Source organism: Orycteropus afer, unplaced genomic scaffold (genome assembly GCF_000298275.1).
Source record: "Orycteropus afer afer isolate SDZICR_OR568_19922 unplaced genomic scaffold, OryAfe1.0 scaffold00028, whole genome shotgun sequence".
Lineage (NCBI taxonomy): Eukaryota > Metazoa > Chordata > Mammalia > Tubulidentata > Orycteropodidae > Orycteropus > Orycteropus afer.
In genome coordinates this window covers 14,887,148-14,909,615 of record NW_006921615.1, presented here as the reverse complement: position 1 = coordinate 14,909,615, position 22,468 = coordinate 14,887,148, and the positions used below count along the sequence as shown (strand labels likewise).

Sequence of the window (22,468 nt, the reverse complement as noted above, 5' to 3'; positions counted from 1 at the left end):
GGGATGCAGTGGCTCAAAAGACCGAAGGAGGCCAAGGAGCTTCGAACCCGCGGAGCTGGCCAATCGCGGCCCGGCCGCAGCCTCGGTCGGTGATTGGCTCCTTTTCCTTGCCCCGCCCCGTCCCGCCCCCTATCATGGGCCAGTCTGGGAGCCTAGCTCCGTCCGAGGCGCGCCGCAGGACTCGGCAGTTTGTCTTGGAGACCGGCAGAGTCCGGGGAAAGGTCGTCACTGAGTCCAGCCCGGGAGGCCGAGGGCTCGGGTCGGTGGAGGGGGGCTAGTTTTCTTTGCTGGGGGAGAAACGCCGGAGCCGGAGTAAGTAAGACTCCGGGCTGGGTGACGGTGTGAGGAGGAAAAGTTCGGTAACTGGAGTAAAGACCCGAGTTACTTCCATTTACTCTGCACTTAGAATCTAGTTACTAGAGTCTTTCTCTTCTCTCTTTCTCTTCCTCTCTCCCTCTTTCTATCACTTGTCACTCAAGTCAAAAACAAACATTGATTACAGAAATTAGATCTAGAGAGGACAGTTGGAACAGCTGAATCGCTTTCATTTGAGAGGCTTGTTAACATCAAGAGCTGGGCAAAACGTTAACAACAACAATAACACGGCCATTCTGATCAACGGCTTAGTCCTTCGCCCTAGTTCTCAATCTTTTAGGAAATTTGCACAAGAGGCAAAGTCTCGAAGTACCTTGATAATAAAATTTTTTTTCCTTATCAGTTTTACGTACATCCCAAATAAATAAACTGTCCGAAATATCCTGGATTGGACAAAGCATTTTTTTGCCTATGAAAAAATCTTGGGGGGGGGGCGGCGAGAATAGTCTGCCTTTAGAAATTAACTTTATGAATGGGGCAGGCCGGTTTCACCGGGATGAAATAATCTAACGAACCCGAATGAATCGGCAGGAGCCCAAGCCACATTTAAAGGGCCAGAGCGCGAATTTGCTCTTGCCCGCCCCCTCAGCCCCAAAGCTCGGCCGGTCTTGCCCACCCAATCCGCCAGCGGCCGCCCTCCGCGGCGCCCCTTTCCGGTCAGTGGAGGGGCGGGAGGAGGGGCGGGGGGTTGTGGAGGGACAGTGAAGTCCTGGAGCGGGTTTGGGTTGCAGTTTCCTTGTGCCGGGGATCCAGTCCCCTCCTCACCAGAGCCAGGCTCCTCCCCCCTCGGCGCGGATGACACTAGAACCTCCTTAAGTTGCGTCGCGCCACAGCTGTCTGCGAACACTGAGCTGCCTGGCGCCGTCTTGATACTTTCAGAAAGAATGCATTCCCTGTAAAAAAAAAAAAAAAAAATACTGAGAGAGGGAGAGAGGAAAAGACAGAGAGACAGAAAGAGAGCGAGACAGAGCGAGCCACGCAATCTGAGTGAGCAGTTTCTGCTCTCAGGTCGTACGCCTTCTCCTCCTCTCTGCTCCTCGCTACCCAGGTTGGTACTGGCAATTTTTTTTTTTTTTTTAAATCTGATTATTTTTCTCCACTTGGGAGGACTTTTAAAATTTAAAATCAAACTCTCCTCTTTTGGAGCGTTTCTACCGGCTGGAAGGTCCTGGGACCTGTGCCCCCGGAGGGAGGGAGGGCAATGGGGAGTTGTTCTCCCAAGTTGAGCTGCTCAGTCCAGGGCTCCAGAATACCGGCCTGCTCGGGATGTAGTTAGTAGCCTTCTCCCCTCTCGGGCAATGTCCCGGTTTTCCGAATTCCACAGTAGGTGTGTGCGTTTGCGCGCGTGTGTGCGTGTCCCGCGGCACCGCAGGGTGCGCGGGCGCCGGGCCCGGCCGGCTCAAGGGTAGGTAGTGCCACTTCATAAACTCAGGTGCTAAAGTACTTACCTGCTCATCCCCCCTTCTTTGCATTGCAGGTGACCCGAGAAGAAGCTCAGTCTCGGAGCCATTGAGGACACAGGGTGCAGAGGAGCCTCACTTGCAGAAAATTCAAACCGTCCTCGCCCTCCTTTACAATTCAGTCCCCTTTTATCCTTTCGTAACTTTTTACTTTTGAATTTATTTTTTTCTTCCCCTTTTCTCTGTTAAACTGCGCCTAAAATATATTTTAAAAAGCAAAAAACTTATTTCCTCACTTTTCCTATTCTCCACTTCACTGAAAACAATTAAAAGAGTACTCCACCTCTCCGACGACAGCAGCACCTGCAAAGCCTCCAAGCTCAGCGACCTCCCAGCCCGACCGCCCTCCCTCTCCGCGCGCGGGTTCCGGGGCCCGGCGAGAGGGCGCGAGCGCAGGCCGAGGCCATGGAGGTGACGGCGGACCAACCGCGCTGGGTGAGCCACCACCACCCCGCAGTGCTCAACGGGCAGCACCCGGACACGCACCACCCCGGCCTCGGCCACTCCTACATGGACCCAGCGCAGTACCCTCTGCCTGAGGAGGTGGATGTACTTTTTAATATCGACGGCCAAGGCAACCACGTCCCATCCTACTACGGAAACTCAGTGAGGGCCACCGTGCAGAGGTACCCTCCGACCCACCACGGTGAGTCCGCCCCTGGTGCGAGGACCCGTGCGGAGCGGTCCCCTCCCTTTTAGGAGGCAGGGAGGGATCAAGGGGTGGAGAGACGAAGCGAAAGCCCCCAAATGCCGTTACCGGCTCATTTAAAACAATTGGGGCCCGGAAATGGGCGAGGAAGTCATCTCACTCGTGAGCGTGTACTTTTAAGAAGAGTCGCAACAGGCGCATTTCTGCGGCTCTTGGTCCTTGGGCCAGATGCCCACCTGGCGGGCGCCGAGCTGCAGTTTCTTGTCTTCCGGGCCAGAGGCTCCGGGTCCCCGAGGTCTAAGGCGCTGGGAGCCAAGGCTTGCCTCCGCCGCCCGGGGCTCCATGACCCGGTAGCCGGAGCTGGCCAATCTCCGCCTGGACATGGTTCTTCCAAAGGGTTTAGCACTCCTTGATTCCCATACTTCTTTCTAGGGGGCTTCTGCCAGCGTTCCTGAGTTTATTTCTTGGACAAATTTCTAGAAAGGCCGGAGAGACGTTTTGATTCACACCGCTCTCCTTTGACCTTTCCCCAAAGCTACTGCATTCAATTTCTAAGCAGGTCTCTCACCTTTTGGGTTTGAGAAATGCGATTCTGGTGTTTGTAAAGGTTTTAGTGGAATGTCCAACCGTCTTAAATTTGAGATCGATGAGGTTTCCTATATTCCCGGCTGCACAGAATTTTCCTGAGTGTTTGCTTCTAGGTGCCTCATTGCAGGCTCCTCGCAACTCTGGCCTTAGTCCCCTCCGGCCTACAGAAGCCCCATTGAGCTCCCAAGGAGTTAGGATTCATCAGGGTTTCTCTTTTAAGTAGGAGAGATTCCAGTTGCTCCCTTTTTTTTTTCCCTTCCACCTTGCGAAGTTTAGGAGAGTTCTGAATTGTAAAGGAAGAAACGAAGCCCTATGCATTTAGGAAAAAAGCTTTATTAGTACTTTCCAGCTGTAAGTTTGTTCCTAAAGAATAGAAGTATTTCAGGCAGAGAAAATGTGAGGCGTTCTCAGTCTAGGCAGACCGTGGGTCAGCGTAGGTGCCCTACTAAGAAAGCCCGCGGCACTGGTGACAGAGCCCCTCCGGCAGCAGGAGCCCTCTGCCCTGCTGTCACCAGGTTTTAAACAATCGTTTCTGCGGATGGGGCGCTCTTGGCCCTTATTCTGTGCAGATCAGCAGTTCAGTGGAAATGCAGTAGATGCAGACTTAATATTATTTACTGTACTACTTCCTGCATAACATGAATCTTGACCCTTCATGTTCAGAGAACTCTCCTTCCCTCTTAACTCTCCTCCCCTTCCTCTCTCTTAATATTTTTAGTTTCAATATTGTTCATAATGGTTACATAGAATGTCAAATGCTGATGCAGGTACTGGATTAAAAGATCAATAATATGTGGATTTGTACTACATGAAGTTTAAACTTACCCCTCTCGGTGTGTGGACTTGTATGAGATACAGCTACCTTATATTTGTGTTTTAAATGAATGCTAAATAAACTCTGTAGGAATCATCGTTGGCTTAAAATTATACATATCATACCACACTTGTGTATCTCAGGAGCTCAGATGAAAATTCCCATCATGCACTGTTGGAATCACAGCTTTGAGGGCATATGCAACATATTTTATTTTCTTCTCTTGTAGGATTTGGGAGGGTGAGAAAAGCAGAAAAACAGCCATTCCAGGCTCCAGCCTTGGAAACTTTGTCCAACAGCCTGAACAATTAAAATTTCCTTGTGAGTCCCATTTTAGGCCTTTAGGAAACAGCCTTGGTGGTTATGAGCAAGTGCTGGATTAGGTTTACTTGAAAATACCCCAAAATGTGCATTCTCTGTTCGCCCAAGCACCCTCCTTCTTGGCCTATCAACATTAGGAGTTGGACACTGCTGCCAGGGCCTCTCCCGGGTTGGTGTGTTATCCTGGTGTTAAGCAGTTGTCTGGGGCAGGCTCACTCTTTTAGTCTCATCATTCACACCGACTCTTATCAGGCTGATTGGGATTAAGTCTGGGATGGGAGATTCTGGGCCATTGAAGGAAACTAATAAATCAAGTCAGGTTCTAGAGAGAAACCTCAGGGAATGTGATTTAGAAAGTGTATCTGGAGAGGCCAAATAAGCCAAGGGGCCCTTCTCCATGCCTTCTCAGCACCTCTTGGTGTCAGACACAGTCCCTTAATTCCCCTGTCTTTGAGGAAACACTTGTACAGAGAGAGGGGTGAACAGTCTCCCCTCTACCCTAATGTGTGCTGGCCAAGGTACTCCTGAGAGCACTTGGATTGGAGACAGTGGGCTTGAGCCCTGCCTCGTTCTGGTCTGTGTTTGGGGATTTTGTTACAGGCTTGGGTGGGAGAAAGAGGATCCCTAGGTGTGTCTGAGGGCCTCATAGGGCTGCTCTCAACCCGAATCTCTCTTTTCTTCTCCATCTTCCTCACTGCAGGGAGCCAGGTGTGCCGCCCTCCGCTGTTGCATGGATCCCTGCCCTGGCTGGATGGTGGCAAAGCCCTGGGCAGCCACCACAGCGCTTCGCCCTGGAACCTCAGCCCCTTCTCCAAGACATCCATCCACCATGGCTCCCCAGGGCCCCTCTCGGTATATCCCCCAGCCTCATCCTCTTCCCTGTCGGCGGGCCATTCCAGCCCACACCTCTTCACCTTCCCGCCCACCCCGCCGAAGGACGTCTCCCCGGACCCGTCCCTGTCCACTCCGGGATCAGCCGGCTCTGCCCGGCAGGATGAGAAAGAGTGCATCAAGTACCAGGTGTCCCTGCCGGACAGCATGAAGCTGGAGTCGCCGCACTCCCGCGGCAGTATGACTACCCTGGGAGGGGCCTCCTCCTCGGCCCACCACCCCATCACTACCTACCCACCCTACGTCCCCGAGTACAGCCCCGGACTCTTCCCTCCCAGCAGCTTGCTGGGAGGCTCGCCCACAGGGTTCGGATGCAAGTCGAGGCCTAAGGCGAGATCCAGCACAGGTAAGACCCTTCTCTCCCCTGAGTGAGATTCTTTTTTCTTCTGCCTGCCTGTCCCTTCTCCTTAATCCTGGGCAAGGAAAACAGAGCTAGCAGTCAGGCGCTTCAGGAGAGCATTCTGGTGTTTCTAACCCTTTTGAGGTTTGATTTTTTCCCTATTCTTCCCACTAGGGAAGGATGAGGTGTGTCTTCTCTGATTCCTTTCCTTGGATGTGTAAGGGAGATGGGATCTAATTTAACCCCACCCCCCCTGAACTGGAAAAGGAAAAAAGACAAACAAAAGCAAAGTGCTACTCTCTCCTTCACATTGCAGAACTTCTGGCTCTGCCAGTAACCTTTACTCATTTCCAAGACCAAATGGAAGGCTAAGGGAATAAATCTTTAGTGTTTAATGCTAAAACGAAACCTCCTCAAACCTAAACAAACACAGGTCCCTCCTGTGACCCCTCTGGCCTCTGTGTCAGTCTGACTGTTCCTCTCCTGCTCAGCTCAAAGGGGGTCATGCAGTCAATAGCCGAGGGCAGACCTTTATATAGACAGGGATAAATAAAGTGTGTGTGTGTATGTATATATAATTTTTTTGGGGTGGGGAGTGGGAACCTGGCAAAAGCAGCACACACTTTTATTTATTTATTTATCTATGCCTGGGAAAGGGGGCTCTCATCCTAACTTCTAGGAGAAAGAAGTGGGCTCTGTGCTGGGAAAACACAAGTGAATTGAAATCAAACATTAAATGGCCCAGTTACCTACAGCTTCTTCTAGTGCTCTCAACCCAAGCACAACAGTAATGTGTATTAGGGCTTATCCTCAATCGATCGGAAGCCAGGGAACATAGAAAGGACTGAAAAAGAGTCTTCAGTTGTGTGTCTCTGTTTCCTCTGCTTGTTCTCTTTCAAAAAAGCAAACCCAGTCAGGAAGCACACCACACTTTTATTCATCCTTATTCTATCAGTGTAGTCACTTGCGTTTTAAAGAAAAAACTCCACATAAAACACTAGTTTAGCTAAGGTAATTTTGCTTTAGAAATAAAATAATCCATCAGTTTTGCTTCTAACTAAAGCAATGGAATCAGAGAGTTAGGGATTTTCTGAGAGAAGATTTAACTATGTATTTTTGATACTATTTGGTGAAGGTTGTTGTGTCCCTTAGGTTTGTCCATGTGAGTGTGGGCATGGTCTGCTTTGGTCCACTACAACTCTCTTGCTTCTGCTCTCCAGCTCTCTAGATTCTATATAAAAAGAAATAGTGAGAATCAGTTGTCTTCCACGGGTGAGATGAGGAGTCTTGAAGCAGAGCTTCCAAAGCCTTGCTTTTAAAAAACTTCAGAGGTAGGACTCTGGAAGCCCAGTGACCATGAGATCAGTTTTCAGGGTTTTTTCCAGGGTGACATTTACTCCGACTGCCTGAGCAGGACTGTCTCTATTTAGTTGATATGTTTTAGCTAATCCAATTATTTTCAGACTGCTGCACGCGACAGTTGCATTGTTTATCCCGCGCCAAGAACTTTAATAGAGTCCGGATGCGGTTAGGCTGACAGAAAAACTCAGACCTGCATGTTCAGTACATGAAAGTAGGCAGGAGAGAGAGAAAAAAAAAGAGAGAAAGAGAGAGACAGAGAGAGAGAGTGAGTTAGGCAAGCTGGTGGGGTCAAAAAGAAAGCAAGAAGAAGGGAGAGCAGGGTGGGAGGAAAAGTGGCCCCAATGCCTTGTCAGGAGCTGGATTTGGAGGTGGAGGCAGAGAATTGGAAAGAACTCTGGGGTACAACTTTACTCAGAGAAACGGGAATTAGATCAGGGCTTGAGGACTGGGTGAAAGGAGAGCAAACCTGTGCATTTTGAGGTGGTGATGGGCTTTTTTAAAAAGTTCTCTTTTTTTGGTAGAGCTGTAAGTTTTGGGGAAGATCGTGGTATCTGAGGCTGGTGTAGTGGTTTGTGTGGGGGGAGGGGACAGAGCGACTTTTCCAAAGGACTCTGGTGTCTTTGCCCACATTTCCGTGTTTGATTTCTCCCCCTCTGTTGTGCATACCTCTGCCTTCAATTTAGTCTTTTCCTTTCTCTTATCTCTTTCCTTAAGACTCTGAACATTGAGGGGAAAAAAGAGCTGTGGTTTGTCTAACCCAGAAGTAGGAACATCTATATACCTATTATATATTTTTTGGCAGAGAAGGGAGAGGGGGGATGGTGATATAAATTTGGCTTTTACTTCCTCCCCCTTATTCCTTTCTCACAGTCACAAAAACCTAGAACAGCACACCTGGACAGCCAGGGAGCTGGGGCTTTTGGGAGTATGGGAGTTTGCAGGGGAAGTTTCCAGAAACCTGTGTGAAGAGGGTAGAAGTGGTGGGAATTCTCATGGAGGAGATTCTCTTGGTTTCAGTTGTTGCATTTTTTTTTTTTTTTTTTTAACCTCTTCTTTGTAAAAGCGTTTGCTCACGGAGGAGACAAGAGAAGAAAGAGTGGTAGTATTTTGGAAAAACGGTTGAAGCTGTGGTTAGGGCACCTATTGCTTTTCTAACATCTGGGCTTTCAGTGCTGGGATATATCTTTGCAAACAAAAGGCAAAGACTTTTTTGCAAAGGGCCATTTCTTGACTCCTGGACCTCCTTTCGACTATGGGCATCTCATTCTTCCTTCCTCTTAATCTCCTGCCCTCCCTCCTATGCTCTTTTGTCCAGCCTAGTTTCAAGGTTTGGGTGAAGAAGGCCAAACCCAGAGGTGAAAGGAGTGTTTTAAAATGACTGTTGAATGTCAAGAGACCTCATAGCTCTGTGGTTCTTGTCACCTAAGAGAGAGAGGTGTCTGCCTGAGCTGCCCACACCAGGCAGTGAGCAAGGAAAGAGAAAGAAAGCAGGAGTCAGGGCCTCCATTAGGGAAAATGGTTGTTTGCTGAAGTCACAGACTAGAGGCAGTAAGGAAGAAAACCAACAACAACAAAAACACCCAACACAAGGTAATCGTAAACTTGCCAAGTGAATCTAAACAGAAAATTGCTCCATTGTGCAGAACCTTGCTGAAGAGGGAACCGTTGCTAGCTTTCAAGGTCTCTCTGAAAAGGAAGCAGTCATCCTCCCCACCACCTGACAAAAGAGAGGAAATCAGACTAATCATGTCAGGCTGGGAGATCCCCCCAGTGCCAGGGGTGCCTACGAGCAGGGGTGTGCCGAGCAGCCCCTCACCCTCCACCACAGTGGCAACTCAGTCTGTGCTACTGCTGCTGGTGGAGGAGGAGGAAGCAAGAAACCAGAAGCCAGAAGCCAGTGAAGCCTCCCATGGCCCTTCTGTCCAGTGCCTAACTAGGAAAGGCACAAGATGGCTGGGAACTTGAGCAGCCTATCTTGGCAAGATGGGAGGTGGGCCTGGCAGCTCCAGCAGGGGCGAGGTCAGTGTTGCTGCCCCCTGAGAAGGAAATGCCTGACTGCCTACTTGGGGCATATAAACTGCTGGGCTTGCCTGCCTCATGGCTAAGACTACATGGCTGGTACCTCCTCCTCCTCACCCATTCATCCTCCCTCCTTCCTTCATGCCTCCTTCACATCTAGTCTATCATATCTCTGACTTTGGACCCCAAATGAAAAGTGTCTGGATTATATTGACCCCAAATAATGTAGTTCAGTCCAAAAATTTTTGGAGCACTTGGATACATGGCAAATTGCCACTGGCACACAGGCACAGCTTTTTTAAAAATATAGATAATTTGCAAGGTTCTTGGATACCTTGAAGCTCTCTCTGGACCTCCAGTTAAGAACCCTTTTTGAATATGAAGTTAAAAGAGCAAATCTCTCTTAATGACTTTAATATTTTTTAAAATAAAAGCAAAATAGACAAAAATTCTACTCAACATCATTATTGAGTTTAGTTGAAAACCCATTTCCATTTGCAAAAGTACTTTCCTTCTGAACTTGCCCCTGGAGGTCACACACTCATAGGTATGACTTCTCCAAGTTCCCTCATACTTGGTCTGGAGGGGTTTCCAAAGGTGGAATTGGTTCCCAGGATGTCTAAGCCAGCTTTTTCCTCTTTTTAGGGAGTCAGAATTCCCAAGCCGCTGGAGTTCCTTGTAGATGGGTGCTAATTGATGAACCTCTCAAAACAAAACAACTTTTATAGCTCATCTCTCTCCCCTCCTACCCCTTTACTGCCTCCCTTCCATTGTAGTCCTCGGCAGCCTCCTTGCTGGAACAACTCTGGTGCAGCCATTCAGTTCATTCAGGGCCGAGGGGTCCAGGCCTGGGGGGTCAGGGCAAGGCAGTAGCTTTAGCGGGAAGTGTGACTGGAGGTCCCCACTCGGTCCCTAGGGGGCTAAGCCAGTCCCCATTCTGTGCTGGCATTCGGGAGAGCTAGATGCTACTCCTGCCACATTCCCTCCAGCCCCACAAAAGCAGGGGAGGTTCTCCTAGAAATCTTCTCCACCCGCAGAAGTTGAAAATAAATCAGTTAGCAAACTCCCCTGTGTCCTAAATTGGTATTGTAAGGGATTCTTCTCAGGAGCTTTCTGGAAGTGGGTCTGGGTCACACTGGAGGAAACGTTGCTTGAACCTGGCCTGGCCAGTTTTTTGTTTATTTTGTTTGTTTGTTTTCGGAAAAAGAGCAACTGCAGGCAGGCCTTGCTTAATGAGCCGACCAAGAGCTTCCCCCTCCTCCTCGGTTTAATTTGCTTCATCTCTTAATCTACTTCTGATCTTCACCCCGTCCCTCCCACCCCTTCCCCCCTTACCTTTTTCCTTTCCCCCTCTCTCTTTTCCAGGTTCCCTGTCTAAAGTTTGCACTAGGTTTCCCTCCAGCTAGCTGGGGTCACAGTTAAACTTTAGTCCTTGTAAAAGTAGCTGGTACACTATGGGAAACCTTGGCATTTTCCAGAGAGAAAAAAGATAAGGAATGAGTGGACCCTGCTGGGTCTTAATCTATTCCTTTCCAGGCAGGGACATTTAGTTTTATTGGAAGTGAAATCTAAGGCCTAGCTACTAAAATCAATCAGCCCATTGATCAATCTATATATCTATTTATTATCTGTTTATCTATCTAGCCATGGATTAATCTTTCCTTTTTCCTCATCCTAATCTTCATTATTTAATCAATCTATATAGTCAGACCTAGTGATGATAATGGGTCACCTTTGTTTTCCTTTTTTTCCCCTTTGAGGGAAATGAATGGAATGTTTTGCTTTTGCCATCGTCTAGGGCTTAGAATTTTCTCAGGGAAATATATCAAGTTGAAATTTGCCTTCCTCCTTGGCTCTGCTTGATCTTCCCCATAAAGTCAGCCAGGCCAAGAATCAGGTTCTGTTGCTATTTATTTACCTGCCACTTTTGCGGAGGATAGCTGTATGTGTACAGAGAATAGTTGTGCCATGAATGGCCACATAGTTGCTCTTCACAGCTTTGGAGCACCTTAAAAGGAGGTGGTGGTTGTTGTCGTTATGTGCCGTCTTTAGCCACCCCTCCTTGGGTTTCCGAGGCAGTATCACTACAGAAGTAGGATTGCTCAACCTTCCTTCCGAGGAGGAGTGGCTGGTGGGCTTGAACCGCCAGCCTTCTGGTTAGCAGTCAAGTGCCTTAGAACCTATGCTACCAGAGCTCCTAAAAAAGAGGTAGAGACAGAAAAGTTCCCCAAAAAAGGAGAAAGAAAGAAAAAATGTTCTCATTTTATTGTACATCCTAAATCGAAGCTCTGTTAGTTTTTCTGTGTGTTTTCATTCCATAAGTGACTTATGTGTGATCTTGCTTCCAGAAGGCAGGGAGTGTGTAAACTGCGGGGCAACCTCAACCCCACTGTGGCGGAGAGATGGGACGGGGCACTACCTTTGCAATGCTTGTGGACTCTACCACAAAATGAATGGACAGAACCGACCCCTCATTAAGCCCAAGCGAAGGCTGGTAAGTCCTCCTGGGGAAGCACTGATCCAACACTAACTATTTTGTGTTTTTAATTTCCTCTCTTCAGGAAGGAGAGCTTTCTGCAGGAAATTGGCAGGACAGCTCAACATCATGTCAGCTTGCTTGGGAGAGCTTTTTTTTTGGTCTGTCTTACTTTGTTTTCTCTTTTCAAGTTTGACATACAGAAAAGCTCTCTTTTTTTTCCTTCATGTTCTTTAAGTTACTCATCGAATTTTTAAGGATACTGCCTTCTTGGTTATCACCTCTTAAATTTATTTATTAGGAGACTGATTACTTTAACAGGACCAGGGCACCTGATTGAAAATGCATTGATAATCATTGCTTCATATACAGAGAAATTTAGTATGAGCATGGCATGTCCTGAGTACCATCCACAACATGTTTGTGAAGGAGCAGAAGGTGGGGTCCTAGGAAGTTATCACAGATTCAGTGCTGTATCATCAGTGCAGGTGATGAATCTTCTGTGCCAGGGTGCTTTAAGATTGATGGGGCAATTAACTGAATTTCAGAAGCAGCCAGCCATTGACCCTAATGGACTTTTTCTTTCTTTCTTTCTTTCTTTTTTTTTTTGGTTGTAGAAATTGAGGACTCTTTACAGGTAATTCCTGTGGGAAAAATTTTTGTGATTCCTGTCTTGTCTCTTGGTCTCACGTAGCATTTGGTCTTATTTTCCCTTTGAATTATTATCGGTGGAGAGATAATTTTTCTTTCTTTCTTAAACATCTTGACCTTTTGGGATACTTGAGAAAACCTGGCACCCTCAAGCATTTATAAGGAAAATTAGCAGGAGAGGTTTGTTTGTAAACTTGTCTTTGGCCAGATTGAATAGTGACTGTATGCAGTAGACACAAATAAAATCAGGCTTGGCAAATGATAACTTTAACCACAATTAAGAGATCAAAATGCTTTTTGTGGTGATGACATTCACCAAGTAGAGAGGCAAGGAGGGGAAATTTCCCCATGCAGACTAAAGGATAAATTAGCATCAATCAGATTTTAAGGGAAACACACACATACACATACACACATACACACACACGACCCTGTATTCCTTTTACAGAATTATTTGTCCTCCCCATCAGGTTTTAATGCAACTCAACACTTTTCACATCCTCTTTAGAAAAAGGAAAAACTTTCTAGGGATGGAAGTACCCACATGACTTTAAATTTTGGCTGTCCTTGGTCTCTAGGTTTTATTCTTTCTGATCTTTTCCCCCTCCTTCAACTTTCTCAAACTCCCCCACTTCTCTTCATACAGTTTTTTTTTTTTTTTCCTTTCTCTTATGTGCAAAGCTAACTTCCTAGGAAAAAGCTGCCGGATATCTGAGTTCTGGAGATAACTCATAAACAACAACTCAGCTTCCCCAACCTAAACATCAAGATGTTTGAACGTATCAGAACAAGAAGTGTTTAAAAAAAAAAAATGGCTGGAGGTGTTAGCGCAGAATGAATATGATCACACCACAAAAGAATGTTCTGAATCACTCAAAACCTGGCCCTTAGTTTTTTTTTATAAAAAAAGAAATGAAAAAAAAAAAATCAACAACAAAAACCTTCTTGTTAAAATAAATTATAGTACCTTATGGTTTTTTTTTTTTTTTTTTTTTTTTAAGGGTTAAAGTAAAGAAGGAAAAAGAGAGAGGGTAAAAGTCTCATCCTGTGGGCTGATTGATAAGGAAGAGTACATTTGACATTTTCTTGGGATTTCTGTCAGTGCAGATTGTAGAAGAGGGGTCTACGTCTGTTTTATATAATTTTGTCTTCACTCACCTTTCATAAGAAATCTCTAGAATGCTGAGTAATTTAAAACAAACAAACAACTAAACCCACTGCTATTGAGTTGATTCCAACTCATAGCTATGCTGCAGCACAGAGTAGAACTGCTCCATTGGGTTTCAAAGGCTGTAAATCTTTATGGAAGCAGACCACTTTCTCTTTCTCCTGTGGAGTATGCTGACCTTTTGGTTAGGAGATGAATGCTTTAACCACTGCGCCACCAGAGCGCCTTCTCTGATTAATAGTTGCTTTTAATTCTAGAGTTGATTTACTGTCACAATTTAAGCTGTTACTTATTTCTTAATCATCTGTTCTGAGTGATTTTATCTTTTTAGTTTTAGAGAAATCCTACACTTGAGGCAAACACTGGGAGCATATTTAGGATTTTTGGTTTCTTAGCCCTTAGAAATATTTGACTTCTGAATACCTGGAATCTTTCTTTTTCTTTTTTCCTATGTCTCCTGTCCCTTTACTCTAGCTCCTTCTTCCCAGTTCGCTATTTTTGTTTCACATATTTGCAGATTTATTGACACCCACTCAGCCCATAATACAGTTTGCTCTTCCCTGAGATGTGTTTCTAACACTGAATAAATGAATGCAAGAAATAGAAGAAATGATCGAGGGGGAAGAGCTATGACTTTTTTTTTCCTTAGTGTTGCCAGGATTTTCATACGTCTGACAACTAGCAAAAAAGCCAAGAAGCTTGCTTTATTAATATACTTTACCTCTTGCTACTGAACCAAACAGTGTAGCTCTTAGAGATTATGTGTAAGTTAGTATAAAACCCATGGTACCAGAGATATATTCTGAGCCTGCTTATATTAATGTCACTATCAGTATAATGCAAAGAACTCCACAGTGAGCCTCATCATTTGGAACTCTTATTTTATCATTTAGTGTTCTGTCCATATACTGTGTATTCAAAATTGTTGGACTGGGAGACTTGGGGGCCTGAGTAGTTATTAGTGTACTATAACTACACTAATAAAGTATTAGTGTACTATACTGGAGTATTTCTTTTTAAAGAAAAAGCTACAGAAAGTCAGTAATAATAATAACATGATAACATAATTGTCAAAATCATTAGGCATTGATTTAATGTAGCACCTTCTTCCCAAGAACACACAAGTGAAACAATTATTTGAATATTGGAAGATCATGTTTTCCAAAGGCATGTAGACATCAGCATGTAGAGTTAGAATCTACACTCATGGACTGTAGTGAATTATTTTAAAAAAACCAAAAAACAAACAAAAAATCCCAAATAATTAGAAGCTGCTTAATTTGATAGAGAGGCCGTTTTTGATTTCAAATTCCTTAGAATACAGAGAATAAAGAATTAAAAAAAAAGTCATGGCTGTGCTATTGAGAGCCTATAGTGGCATATATTTAGGGCATAATTTAGTAACTTTGAAAGGGAGATAATCAATCTGGAAAATTCAGAATTGCTACCAGGTTTCCCACATCTAGGAGTTCTGGTGGCACAGTGGTTAAGCGCTCCGCTGCCATCCAGAAGATCAGCGGTTTAAACCCACCAGCTGTTCCACAGGAGAAAGATGTGACCGTCTGCTTCCGTAAAGATTTGCAGTCTTGGAAACCCCATGGAGCAGTTCTACTCTATCCTATAGGGTTACTATGAGCAGAAATTGACTCCAGGGCAATAGATTAGGTTTTTGGGTTTCCTATACTGGGCCCAGCTTTGGGTGTTTGGTCCAACTTGTTGCTTGATAAACTTTTGATAGAAAAGTACAGCATCATCTCTCTAGTTTCCCTTCCACATTTTACCAGATTTTCTTGATCACAGATAAAGACAAGCTGAATTCTTCATCTTTCTCCTGCTTTTACTATAATAATATATCAGCATCTAGCAGTAGGAATAATTTTAGAGGTAAAGTGTTCTTTCTGTGGTGGAGGGGAGAGAGAGAGGGAGAGAGGGAGAGAGGGAGGTATATGCTAGAAGTGACCCAACTCCATCTTCTTTCAAAAACTTTAGTTTTTTTTTCCTTCAGTATAGTCAAAGAGGGAGCTCTGGTAGCATAGTGGCTAAAGCACTTGACTGCTAACCAGAAGGCTGGCGGTTCAAACCCACCAGCCACTCCTCGGAAGGAAGGTTGGGGCATTCTACTTCCGTAGTGATACTGCCTCGGAAACCCAAGGAGGGGTCGCTATGAGTCGGGGCCGACTTGACGGCACATAACAACGTAACAATAGTCAAAGAGCTCTAGTAGCATAGGGTCTAAGACACTCGACTGCTAACCAGAAGGCTGGCGGTTCAAACCCACCGGCCACTCCTCGGAAGGAAGGTTGGGGCAATCTACTTCCGTAGTGATACTGCCTCGGAAACCCAAGAAGGGGTCTCTATGAGTTGGTTCAGACTCGACAGCACATAACAACAACAACAACAGTATAGTCATAGAGAACAGTCACTTTATAAATGTAAAATGTGTCAAAAAGTGAAATAAAATCTCCCTTTTAAGGGGAATGAAGGAAGTGACACAACCAAGAAATTAAAATCCAAGTTGAGGCTGACATTTGACCTGCTTCTGTTCTACTCTATGAACAGCAAGTAGGAAATGCCTAATTTCAAGAGGATGAGATGAGAGAATAGGAATAACACAAGTGCCTGAGGCATTTGACTGCTAACCAGAAGGCTGGGAAGGAAGATTGGGCAATCTACTTCTGTAGAGATACTGCCTCGGAAACCCAAGGAGGCATCGCTATGGGTCGAATCAACTCGACGACAGTGAATTTGTTTTTTTTTTCTTTTTAGTTGATCTCATTAACTATACGTTACCTAAAGAGAGAGAAGGTGGCTGTCGCCCATGGGAGTGCCAGGTATCCAAGGTTGAAAGAGTGCTGTGTAAACTTAGGACCCCTGCAAATTTGTCTGAGTCTTGTTGACTTAGGATGTCCTGCTTGGCACTTCCTAAATTCTCTAGCTCATGAGTACACACCACACACATTTGCTTAGAGAGATAATTTACTGTTCTCTTAGCACTCTGCACTCCTTATGATCTAGCATTTCTTTATCTAGGATCTATAGATTGCCACTGATACTTGGGTTTATTCTTCCTTTGCTGTTAGTATATCCTGATGGCCAGGAGCCTATTTGAGAGTTAGTTTTCCTGCAAAGTTTCCTTGAAAGAGACCTCGTATAGGCCTTAGCCTGATAAATAGGGCTACTGTGAAAGCCTGGTACCAGAATAGTCTGTTGTTGTTGTTATGTGCCGTTGAGTCGGACCTGACTCATAGCGACCCTTGGGTTTCCGAGGCAGTGTCAGTGCAGAAGTAGATTGCCCCATCTTCCTTCCGAGGAGTGGCTGGTGGGTTTGAACTGCCAGCCTTCTGGTGAGCAGTGAAGTGCCTTAGGCACCAGAATTAGTCTAATTAAATCAAAACTGCTACTCATAAAAATTAAACATCTGGTGAATTTTGTGGGGTAAAAATGGAGGGATAATTATCTCACAGAGGTGACGCCAGCTTTCTGATCCTGAATTTCACACTGGAGAACAATTGTGGTTGTTGCTCTGACCCTGGCAGTACAGTCTGATACATTCCTATGTGAGTGGATTGCCTACACTTTCCTTCGTGAGGCAACTTTTGGGGATCTTTATTACTTTTATGTGGGCCACTTGCTAGTTTTGATTTTAATGATAATTTCTTTTTTTTTTTCAGTCCCCTCTGTAGTTATGAAAACACGTTTAATGTTTGTTTTGATTTTATCCTCTTTTCTATCTCTTTACTCCCAGTCGGCAGCAAGAAGAGCAGGTACGTCCTGTGCAAACTGTCAGACTACCACTACCACTCTCTGGAGGAGAAATGCCAACGGAGACCCTGTCTGCAATGCCTGTGGGCTGTACTACAAGCTGCACAATGTAAGTGTAACTGTAACCCCCAAGAATGGGTCTCTCTGATGATGCCCATTGAGTAGCATCACCACTACCCTTTCAAGATCCCCTGCTCAAAGTGAATTTCTCTTCTTTGGGCAGAATAACAGCTAGGATTCAAATAATTGGTGCAGTGGGACTGAGTTTAGAAAATTACTGTATTTTCAAAGTAAAAATTCCTCATCTTTGTGTATAACATGGCCTTGCTAAGACTGTTGTGCCACTGAGTCGATTTCAGTTCATACAACGGGATGAAACACTGCCCAGTCTTGCGCCATCTTTACAATCGCATCTGTGTTTGAACTCATTGTGGCAGCCACTATGTCAGTCCATCTTGTTGAGGGTTTTTCTCTCTTTTGCTGAAGATTCAAAAGGTTTAAAAACAGACAAGGATACAAACCTACATAGTATATAGATTAGAAAACATTGTGCATCACAGCAATCTGATATGCTTGGTGGGCCTGGTCTGGGTTTTTAAGAAAAAAAATCTTCCCCCTAGAACACAACAATATCACCAATTTCCTTTTGATATTTTCTTGTATTTTACCTTTTTGCAAAAAGAGAATGAGATTAAAAGAAAAAGATGAATAGAATTGTGATGCATGGCACATGAAATCCTGAAACTAAGGGGACCGAGTCAGTTACTGAAGGGCAAAAAGTCTTGGCTGAACCTGTGCTATGAATTTTAAAAGACATGAAATAAAATGAGAGATCTCATCTGATGTCTTTGTCCTAACTGGCTTACACATGCAGAGACATTCTGAGGAAAGCAGCAATGTGAGTTTATTACACCAGGGAAAAGAAACTGTTTTCTCTCTCTATATATATCATATTAGCAGTAGGCTCTGGTGGCGTAGTGCCTAAGGCATTTGACTGCTAACTAGAAGGCTAGAGGTTCAAATCCACTAGCTGCTCCTCAGAAGGAAGGTTGGGCAATCGACTTCTGTAGTGATACCGCCTTGGAAACCCAAGGAGGGGTCGCTATGAGTCGGTTCTGACTCGATGGCAATGAGTTAGATCAGCAGAGTGATACTTGGCAGTCACCTGGGTTTAGCTGTGTCATTTCTAATCTTTTAATTTGGGGTCCTCCCATTTTATAATACCTTTTTTTTCCCCCCTGAAACAACCCTAGGTGACAGACCATGACCCTAAAAATGCCTGAAGTTGATGTTCATCCCAAACAAAGAATATTCATTTCAGTCTTTCATTGTTATTATTATTTATTATTATTTTTTAAAAACTTTCCTCTGATTCTCCTAAAGCTTCTTTGCCAATCTAACTTTGGCAACATCTAGGACTGAACAGGGAAGAGGCAGAGCTTTTTGCTCAGGGCCATTCTGGCAACAAACTCATCTTACTCAGGAATACCTGGGAATTGGGGAAGAAGCTGTTCTGGTTAGATATTCTAGTCACAGGAGAATTTTTGGGGTGACCTCAGCACCCTAGTCCTTTTTCACTTTTTGGGAACAAGTTACTGTGATTCCCAGGAACCTTGTAAAACTTACCTCCCTGGCTGCAGTATCTCCTCTTGACGTGGGGCCAGTCAGGGCTGGTGCTAACAAACTAGAATCGTACTGTGATTGGGTGTTCTCCCACAGATCCCAGGTCTGTGCTACGGGCACAGTAATCAGCAATTAAATCCAAATCCCATTTTCACTTTGAGGAATTTACTTCCTTGCTATAGTGGAGATAAAAAAGATCTGTGATTAAAATTTGAAAGATTTGGGATATTAGAGCTTATTGGCTACCCAGTCGTTGTTGTTGTTGTGTGCCATCAAGTCAGACCCGACTCATAGCGACCCCTCCTTGGGTTTCCGAGGCAGTATCACTACGGAAGTAGATTGCCCAACCTTCCTTCCGAGGAGTGCTGGTGGGTTTGAACCGCCAGCCTTCTGGTTAGCAGTCAAATGCCTTAGCCACTATGCTACCAGAGCTCCCGAGTCATTTAGCACAGCTTATAAAATTATTTGGGGACTGAATCTCTAATTTTCAAAGACTTTACGTGTTATTTGATCATTTTTGAGCCTCACATAGTTCCATGATGTTGACAGGGAAGACATTATTTTTATTCCAGTTTTATTTGAAGAAGTGATGACTCAGAATGGTAACTTATGCATAGTAGTGTGGCCGATGAAGTATGAGAGTCAGAACTGGGATCTGAATTGCCTTGAATCCATGAACACATTCTGGCTTTCAGAGTATTAGCAGGCCTCCCTGGGAACTAAGCAGTGTGAGGATGAATAGGAGAATCATTGGAAAGTAAACCCCTTTTTTATTTTAAAGTCTAATGAACTTGTAATAAATTCCATATAGATACATACATATATATATACACACACACACACATATATATAGATATACAGATACATATATATATATATATATATATATATATATATACTTACTATCCCATGGAAATACAGGAATTATGGAAAATTAGCTAGCTGTATAATTTTCCTAAAAAAAGCAGTTAACTGTGTTGGGTTAGGATCTCACTTGTGTTCAACCTAAAAAAAATTTTTGTGAAGAATATGAAATATCAAAGAAAGTCAAGGAGCCCTCCCTACTGCTCCTTCCCACCGTATTCTTAATTAGCTCCTGTCTTCATGTCAGGACTCCAGTGACTGGGAAGAGACAGACTCACTGTAGTGAGTTCATCAACAGGATACAGCTTTCCGTCTTCTCTGGGTTAGTAAGAATTTATAAAAGGAGGCGATTTATGTGTATTTAACAATAAGTGATAACTATCTATTAACATTTTCATTGTTGTGTTTTGTTTTGCCCATTTAGGTATCTACATGCATGCCATAAGTCCCTTTCCTCTTATCTAGGTGTTTAGATAACTGTGTATCTCACTATCAGTGTATCTAGGTACTGTTGTAACTAGTTATCTGGGTTTGTGTGGCTATCTGTAACTAGATATTATATTTAGATATCCGGCTATGTATATCAAGATATCAGCATAAAGGGCTGTGTATCTGGACATTTGTCTTGGTGAAGATTTGATGTGGCAGTCGATTCCCATCATCTTTGCAGGCTGCATCTTTATCTTGATTATAACTATGAAGAAGGATCCCTGAGATGCTCTTTTGGCAGTGACCTTTTAGCTCTTCTGTCGTCACTCACGTTGCCTTCCTGGCACAGAGGGAAATAAGGTCTCAGTTCCAGTGCCTGGCTCTAAGTCCTTTCTCCCCAATGTATCCTCTCCTTGCTTAGCTCCAGGAAGCTGTGTGTGTGTGCGTGCGTGCGAGCGTGCGCTGCTCCCACAAGCATTGTCAGCAGCCTGGTCCCTCTTGGCCATCTGGAGTCTCTGTTCCTTAATTGTCATCTCCTAGCATTTAGAGCATAAAAGTAGCGTTTGAGCCATAGGCATCTCTTTCTCCACCTTTGAGGAGCCTGGTGGAAGATAATGTGTTCTCTCTAGGGAGTCAGGAATGACTAAAACTCTGACATTCACCCCTGGAGTTTGCCACATTTCCCTGGAAACATGGCCAGATGTGCAGTTTGCCGTGGGGGGCAGATATCTGTTATTGAGGTTAATCTGATTCTGCCTCCATGTGAGCAGTAGTCACTGTTTGCTTTATAAAGCTGCCTCTTGATTCTGGGTCCCCAAAGCAAATGCATTTTGGGAAAAAGACAAGGGTTGATCAAGAGGAGAGAGACAGTGTGCTGTCATGGGGACTGAAGTTTAGTGATCTTAAGAGCAGGTTCTTGCTACTGTCTTTTTATTCTATTTCATTCTTGGCTTTGAATTTTTAGAATGAGTGTACTTTCATGTTAGCACAGTGTTTTATACCCAATACATCGTTATTAAACATTTGTTGATTGGTTGTTTAGATGTTTGTCTAGTTAGAAGCCGGTAGAAATTACAATGTTCAATCATTGCAGTGGATGTTGGTGTGATATGGGCAAGAAATTATGTTTAAGGAAGATCCCAGAACATACAAATTCCAGAGGAAGATTTATGGCACCTCTTATTATGAAAAAGTCAAGTAAAAGAGAGGCAATCAAATATTACTGTTAAGATTGGTATAATCCATTTCTTCAAGATAACTGTGGTGATGCTTTTAAACAGATTTGTCAGAGGAGTGGACAAAATGTTGTTTCTCTCTTGAAGATTCCTTAATTGCTTCCCTTCTCATGAAATGTTTTAAGGAAACTCTAATAAAATAAGAAAAGTCATTAAATTTTAATTACCTTAGAACTAAAATACTGAGTAGAGCTCTAAAATGTGGTCCTTGGAAAGGCAAAGTTCCCTGAGGAAAAGTTTTCCCTAAATTGTTAATATTGATGAACAGAATTAATAAACTCTGCTTGGGACACCTCACTATGGTCTCTTGATGTGTGAAACTGATAGAAGCTGACAGTCACCCCGCAGCCAGACCTAGTCTGTGCCAGACCACAATTGTCAGGGTTGCTAGGAAGGAAGCAGGAAAAGGTGGGAGGAAGGGGCCGACTGAAAGCAGACCCCTGATCTGGGGCAGTCTGAGGAACCCGTGGTGGTGTGTGAAGCCTGTGCCATTTTAGAGCTAGCAAAAAAAGTAAAAAAAAAAAAAAAAATTCATCTTTGTTTAGATTAACAGACCCCTGACTATGAAGAAGGAAGGAATCCAGACCAGAAACCGAAAAATGTCTAGCAAATCCAAAAAGTGCAAAAAGGTGCATGACACGCTGGAGGACTTCCCCAAGAGCAGCTCGTTTAACCCAGCCGCCCTCTCCAGACACATGTCTTCCCTCAGCCACATTTCACCTTTCAGCCACTCCAGCCACATGCTGACCACTCCAACACCGATGCACCCACCGTCCAGCCTCTCCTTTGGACCTCACCATCCTTCCAGTATGGTCACCGCCATGGGTTAGATTCCCTGCTTGATGCTTAACGGTCTCCAAGCGAGAGTCCCTCCAACCCCTTATACTTGCATTTTTGCAGGAGCAGTATCATGAAGCCTAAAACCGATGGATATGTTTTTGAAGGCAGAAAGCAAAATGATGTTTGCCACTTTTGAAAAGGAGCTCACTGTGGTGTCTGTGTTCTCAACCACTGAATCTGGATCCCATTTGTGAATAAGCCATTCAGACTCATATTCCCTATTTAACAGGGTCTCTAGTGCTGTGAAAAAAAAAATGCTGAACATTGCATATAACTTATATTGTAAGAAATACTGTACATTTGAGGAAGACTTTATTGCATCTGGGTAGCTGTAAGAAAGGCATGAAGGACACCAAGAATTTTAAGGAATATGGGGAAATAAAGTGTGGAAATTAAGAAGAAACTAGGTCTAATATCCAAATGGACAAACTGCCAGTTTTGTTTCCTTTTACTGGCCACAGTTGTTTGATGCATTAAAAGAAAAAAAAAGAAAAAAAGAAAAAAAAGAAAAAAAAAAATGTAGGCAAATCATTCATCCAAAGCTGTGGGCCTCTGCATAGGAAATACTATCAGTTCCAGGCAATCAGTGTTCACACTCATA

At 44.3% G+C, this 22,468-nt stretch overlaps 1 protein-coding gene across 1 annotated transcript; it reads left to right on the top strand.

The window, feature by feature from the left end:
• Nucleotides 1-2,240: 2,240 nt before the first annotated feature.
• On the top strand, nucleotides 2,241-21,857 carry GATA3 (GATA binding protein 3). Its single transcript, XM_007935442.2, has 5 exons — nucleotides 2,241-2,481; nucleotides 4,908-5,444; nucleotides 11,168-11,313; nucleotides 16,860-16,985; nucleotides 21,573-21,857. The coding sequence occupies exons 1-5, from the start codon at nucleotides 2,241-2,243 to the stop codon at nucleotides 21,855-21,857; spliced, it is 1,335 nt and encodes a 444-aa protein (XP_007933633.1).
• Nucleotides 21,858-22,468: the final 611 nt, after the last annotated feature.